At 42.9% G+C, this 6,349-nt stretch overlaps 1 protein-coding gene across 1 annotated transcript; it reads left to right on the top strand.

Annotated features, from left to right (window-relative positions):
* The first annotated feature begins 255 nt into the window (after nt 1-255).
* On the top strand, nt 256-4,547 carry actb2 (actin, beta 2). Its single transcript, XM_022207824.2, has 6 exons — nt 256-399; nt 1,810-1,939; nt 2,264-2,503; nt 2,924-3,362; nt 3,471-3,652; nt 3,762-4,547. The coding sequence occupies exons 2-6, from the start codon at nt 1,817-1,819 to the stop codon at nt 3,903-3,905; spliced, it is 1,128 nt and encodes a 375-aa protein (XP_022063516.1). The 5' UTR covers nt 256-399; nt 1,810-1,816; the 3' UTR covers nt 3,906-4,547.
* The last annotated feature ends 1,802 nt before the right edge of the window (nt 4,548-6,349 follow it).

Raw genomic sequence — 6,349 nt, 5'->3', positions numbered from 1 at the left:
ATTTCACACTTATTGAAGTGTATACATCATTTAACCTGTATATAAAACAGTATAACAAGAGATTAGACTTACTAGGCCTCGCTACATCAATCCCTTCCCTTTTATTTTCTCCAATCCTTTCCTATTATCGCCTCCCTCTCTCTCCTTCTCTCTTAAATCGCGAGCGCTCAGTGCACCATAGTGTGCACGCGACGTGCCCCAGTGCATGACGCTGGACCAATCAGAAGCCGCTATTCCGAAAGTTTACCTTTTATGGCTAGAGCCGGGCAACTGACCCGGTATAAAACACATGCGCCCCGAGCTCACGGATTCACTCTGAGCGCCGTCACACTCAGCTTGTGTGGGATATCATTTGCCTGAAACCGGTTCCCTTAAAGCGAAAAGCCCCCCCACCCAAAGGTAAGGAGAAATAAACCAGAATTTACATATTACTAAATTTAGATTTGTTTGTCAAGTAAATGATGGATTGAATGTTTTTTTTTAATGCAATTGTCTGAAATATCTTAATTTGAATGCAATAGTTGGCAGGAACCACGAGGTTCTTTGTCCTGTCATACTTCATCTGTAAGGGCAATTAAACTCATGTTTTTGAATTATGTTGTTAAATGGGCACCTGTTTTTGCATTTCTGCTTACACTTTTAAAAAAATGTGTAGTGGTTTTGGCAAAGACGAGTAAATTTGGTGATACTGCGATTCACAGGTGCTTTGGGGTCTAACCGGCATATACTTTATCTTCCCTTGTAAGATAATTGTCCGACCTGAGCTGGGTTTGTCCCTGTGTAGCCGTGCAGAATCTCAGCGTTGGCTTGTATCTCGTCCACAGCGGGATAGTCTGAAAGAGGCTTTTGAGTTGAGGTTGTCTGGATCCCGGCTGCTCCCTTTGTGCGCCCGATGCGGCGGGGTGTGACCTACTTTAGCACATTAGCTTAGCCACATTATGCTAACACGCCCTTCAAATTTGCACCAGTGGCAGTTTTAAATCAAGAATGCTCGATGTGGACAGCGGTGTGCACTTCACCGTGTTAAATATCTTTTTCTTCACAGTTAGTATGACAAGATTTACTCTAAAGAAGAGGGAGGAGAATATGGGCCTACAAAAAAGCATAAATTGGTAAATGATTTAAGTAGAGGGAGGAAACTTTCTTTAATGGTGTCTTGCGAACTTTAACAACCTGAAGAAAGGAGGAAATTGTAAAGATAATCTGCTCCTGGAAAAGGCGTGGCTTTCAGGCAATCAAGGACTTGTGATCCATTCATGAGTTAACGTGAGTGCATTCTGCAACTTTCTTTTTAAATGCACCTATCAGACTTATTCATATTCGTATATTCAAATTAGACGCTGAATCGCTTTAAAGATGTCGTGTCATACGGCCCGCGTGCAATGAATGACTCGTCCGCCGTAGTGACGCAGCGATATTGAAGAATTTTTTTCTAACGGGTGTTGGAACCGGTACGATGGGGCAACAATGGGAGGGGGCAGTTAAACTGTAGTGAACCGGAGGGAGGGAGTGGTCTGGTGGCTGTGGGTCTGATAATGTCGAATGTTCCTTTTTTTTTTTTTTTTTTTTTTCTCGCGGTGCTCTCGCCGGTAGCCGCAAAGCTGCTCCGAACCATGTCCTTATATGGTAATAACCGAATGCAGCGCCACTTCCTTTTGTCTGACTTGGTCGGAATGCGGGACACAAGCCCCACCCAGCGGCAGCTCTGGCAATTGCAACTAGTGAACAGACAGCGGCGCTCTGGCTTCATAAAGTGGATGTGAGACTTGAGTTTTTTTTAACGCCTTTCCCCGCCATCTCTTTCAACAGTTTAGCCATGGATGATGAAATCGCCGCACTGGTTGTTGACAACGGATCCGGTATGTGCAAAGCCGGATTCGCCGGAGATGACGCCCCACGTGCTGTCTTCCCCTCCATCGTCGGTCGCCCCAGGCATCAGGTTAGCATTCACACAACTCTATACTTATTAGTATTTAATACATGATTTGCAATGGTAATAAAAAGTAAAGGTTACATTTTTATAACTTAATTTCCTTAAGAGTAAAACTTAGACCTTCATTTATAACTCAAATCTTAGATTTCTATAGCAGTTTAGTTGGCTGTTTCTTTAAATGTGCCATTTTGACTTTTAAACCTCACACTGTGTAATCCAGAGTACATGTATTGGCAGTGCTGACCTAGAATTAAATTAAAAAGCCCTGCATAGTTCCATGTTTTCTTGCAAATCTGCTTGCTAGTGTTTTAACATTGATCTCTTGTTCAGGGAGTGATGGTGGGTATGGGCCAGAAGGACAGCTATGTTGGTGATGAAGCTCAGAGCAAGAGGGGTATCCTGACCCTGAAGTACCCCATTGAGCACGGTATTGTGACCAACTGGGATGACATGGAGAAGATCTGGCATCACACCTTCTACAATGAGCTGAGAGTTGCCCCTGAGGAGCACCCCGTCCTGCTCACAGAGGCCCCTCTGAACCCCAAAGCCAACAGGGAGAAGATGACCCAGGTATACAGAGTCAAATGCACACGTGTAGTTCAGCAATGTAGTTTAGCCAGGCAGATTGTTGACTGAACAGGAACTGTTGCATCATCTCCCTGGGTTCCTCCTTCATCCCATTCTCACTTGCTGCTTCCTCCTCCTCTCCTCCAGGACTTCTCTACTATAAGATGATCTATCATCAACAGGTCTCTCTTGACTGTGTGCCTTTATCTGCACTTGTGTCCATAATGTTTAGCAGAGCCATTAGATCAGCATTTAATGGACATCTGACTTGCACAAGTGTGAAGGAATGTTTACTTTCTGCACTTTTTTTCTACTAACTTCAGTCTGAGCCTCACTGTAATGCATGTAGTGGTTGCAGTGGCCACAAAAGCTTAAGACTTTTGTTGTGATTTTAAAATACTAAAATGTTTTCTTTTTTTACAGATCATGTTCGAGACCTTCAACACCCCTGCCATGTACGTTGCCATCCAGGCTGTGCTGTCCCTGTATGCCTCTGGTCGTACCACTGGTATCGTCATGGACTCCGGTGATGGTGTGACCCACACAGTGCCCATCTACGAGGGCTACGCTCTGCCCCACGCCATCCTGCGTCTGGATCTGGCCGGCCGTGACCTCACAGACTACCTCATGAAGATCCTGACAGAGCGTGGCTACTCCTTCACCACCACAGCTGAGAGGGAAATCGTGCGTGACATCAAGGAGAAGCTCTGCTATGTTGCCCTGGACTTCGAGCAGGAGATGGGCACTGCTGCCTCCTCCTCTTCCCTGGAGAAGAGCTATGAGCTGCCCGACGGACAGGTCATCACCATTGGCAATGAGAGGTTCCGTTGCCCAGAGGCCCTCTTCCAGCCTTCCTTCCTTGGTAGGTTTCCTCAACATGAAGCCCAACATGCATTATACACTAAATGCAAAACACCTCAAGGTTTAGCTTGCACTACAGTTGCTGATTAGTTTATTTATCTGCTCACAGGTATGGAGTCCTGCGGTATCCATGAGACTACCTACAACAGCATCATGAAGTGTGATGTCGACATCCGTAAGGACCTGTATGCCAACACCGTGCTGTCTGGAGGTACCACCATGTACCCCGGCATTGCTGACAGGATGCAGAAGGAGATCACAGCCCTGGCCCCATCCACCATGAAGATCAAAGTGAGTTGACTTGCCACAGAATTTTGTTGCGGTTTGCATCATTTCAACTGGGTAGATACACATTTGAACAACAGGCTTTGGTATCCTAACAATTCTTGTCTTCCTGCAGATCATTGCCCCACCAGAGCGTAAATACTCTGTCTGGATCGGAGGCTCCATCCTGGCCTCCCTGTCCACCTTCCAGCAGATGTGGATCAGCAAGCAGGAGTACGATGAGTCCGGCCCCTCCATCGTCCACCGCAAATGCTTCTAAACAGACTGTTCCTCCTCCCCAACCAAACGCCCAACTTCCGCTCTGTGCAAAACAACCACACACCACATTTCTCATACACACTCAGGCGCAGAGCCTAGATGACCAACTCATTGGCATGGCTTCAGTTATTTTTGGCGCTTGACTCAGGATTTTAAAACTGGAACAATGAAGGAGACAGTAATGTTTTGGCTAGGTCAATAAACACCCCAGGGTTCTGCAGTTACATCTGGGGACTTAAAAAATGTACATTTTGTTTTTCTTTGAGTCATTCCAAATGTTTGTTAACAGCATTGTTCGACACATGATTCCAGATGTTAACTGCATTGTTCAGACACGTATTTGCCTCTGTGAAGGCTGCCCAGTGGTTGGCGCATACTTAAACATGGTTGTAGTATCGCTTGTATGTAAATTATGTCTGGGTTTTTTGTACTTTCAGCCTTAAAAAATATCTTGGTCCTGTTAATTTTTTTTGTTTTGTTATGCAAAACCCAATTGTGACCTCTTCTTCCCCATTGGAGGTTTCATCCCTGGGGTGGTGGGGCAAGGGGTCTCAGAAGGAGTGACATGGGGTGCCAGACTGGTGGGGCCAACCTGTACACTGACTAAACAATCCCAATAAAGTGCACATGTGTTCCGACGTGATGTCTGACTCTTGTCTTCGTTCTTGAACTTTTACTGTTGAAAGTTTCCTTTAGTATTTCAGCTGCAAGAATATCAGAAGAAAATGCTTAGTGACATCTGGATCAATGCCAGATTTGTGCTTTCTGAATTTTAAACTGAAACATTAGACTAAGGTTTATTAGCCTTCATAGATGGGCTGCTGTTTAGAAAACCAATCTGAATCTTTCAATAAAATTTTAGTTTAACACTAAAATGCAAAAGATTTTTGCTTTAAGACTTAAATGATTCTCCAATAGCATTTTCCCTTAGTCAAGTAGTTTTAGGTGTTGCCCATGGAGAAACCTGAGGAAATTTGTGAAAAGATGCCATTGAACCCTGTATTGTAATGGTAGATGCTAAAGCAGTAGTTTATGGTTCCCTCAGGCTCCTGTCTCACCTGTGCTCAGCTGTCATTCCAACAGTTCTGTGACTACTAAAGGAAATGGTTTCCAGTTGGCATTCAGGAGTACAAATCCCCAATTTAAGGCTTATATTCCAAATGTGAGACAATCCAAACATGCTTTACCAGCAATGCATCTGTCAGGAGCTGCTTCTGTGGTGCAATAGCAGCTGTTTCTTCCAAAAAGCGCTATAATACAAGCTTGTATTAAATGTGTAACAAGAAGCAAAAGTTTAAAGATGAACAAGGGACTAAGCAATATGTTGTCAGTTTGTTCATTAGTGTGATCATACTGCATGAGGGAGTTAGTATTTTATTTCTTGGAGTGTTAAATCTTCCTAGCTTTTCTATGAATACACACTCTTGAAGCACCATCACTAATTACAGCTACAGAGAATCAACTTTTTATATCATTCTTTGTTAGAACAAGTATTAAAATAATGCCTTTAAAGGAAACTTCTGAAATATAATGCATACAGAGTGTCACTCAATGTAGCCTAAATACAAACTTTAACAGCACATGGTTTGTGCAAAGACTTACTCTGCATTTCTACTGACAGAGGAACTATCACTACATCTGTTTTAATGCATATCTAAGTTCCTGTTCTGTTTTATGCTCAAATGTTAATGGTTTTTTTAAAAATCTATTTAGTCATTTTTTCTCTGGTCATTTTGTCCCTCAGCAGTTGTTTTTTTCCTCTTTCTAGTCATTTTGTGTCTATTTGGTCACTTCATATCTCTAGTTATAGTTTTCTCTTTCCAGTTTTCTTTGCAATCTTGCTGTTTGTTTTGTGTTTCTGTACTCATTTTATGTCTCTAGTCATTTCGTGTCTCCATAGTGGTTTTGTGTCTAATCATTTTTGTCTCTATTACTGTTTTGTTTCTATTTGTAATTACTTTGCATCTCTTTGCAGTCATTTTGAATCTCTGTAGGTCTCTGGGGTCATTTTTCATTTTTGCAGTCATTTTATACCTATACTTACTTTGTGTCTCGTTGGAGTCATTTTGTGTCTCTTATGTAGTAATTTCAAGTCTCTTTGCGGTCATTTTGTGCTTCTTTGCTGTCCAATTATGTCTCATTGCAGTTATTTCATATATTTGTTTTTCATTTCCTCTTGTTCCACTTGCACTCCCCTGTCTCAGCTGACTGGGTGTAGAAACACGACCTTAAAGATCAGGAAAGTACCCAACGAGATCAGTCAGGAGGACAGATCCCACGTAAACCACTAAATGCCACATAAAACCATAAATGTTCCTGTTACACCTGTGAGGCATCTCACCACTCCATTTGCGATCACACTCTCCTTATTGCATCATGAGATCACTGATTATTTATCACACATATATGGCTGCAGGGACTTTGACTTTCCATAAACGGTCTTTT

Source organism: Acanthochromis polyacanthus, chromosome 21, assembly GCF_021347895.1.
Source record: "Acanthochromis polyacanthus isolate Apoly-LR-REF ecotype Palm Island chromosome 21, KAUST_Apoly_ChrSc, whole genome shotgun sequence".
Classification (NCBI taxonomy): domain Eukaryota; kingdom Metazoa; phylum Chordata; class Actinopteri; family Pomacentridae; genus Acanthochromis; species Acanthochromis polyacanthus.
Note: the sequence above shows the minus strand (reverse complement) of the source record. Positions and strands in the feature narration are given on the sequence as shown.

Bases quoted from the DNA above. Each gene is read 5' to 3' on its own strand.
- actb2 (XM_022207824.2), top strand. From the start codon at position 1,817: ATGGATGATGAAATCGCCGCACTGGTTGTTGACAACGGATCCGGTATG. The intron at 1,940-2,263 runs GTTAGCATTCAC...TCTCTTGTTCAG, and splicing joins TCGGTCGCCCCAGGCATCAG to GGAGTGATGGTGGGTATGGG. The intron at 2,504-2,923 runs GTATACAGAGTC...CTTTTTTTACAG, and splicing joins ACAGGGAGAAGATGACCCAG to ATCATGTTCGAGACCTTCAA.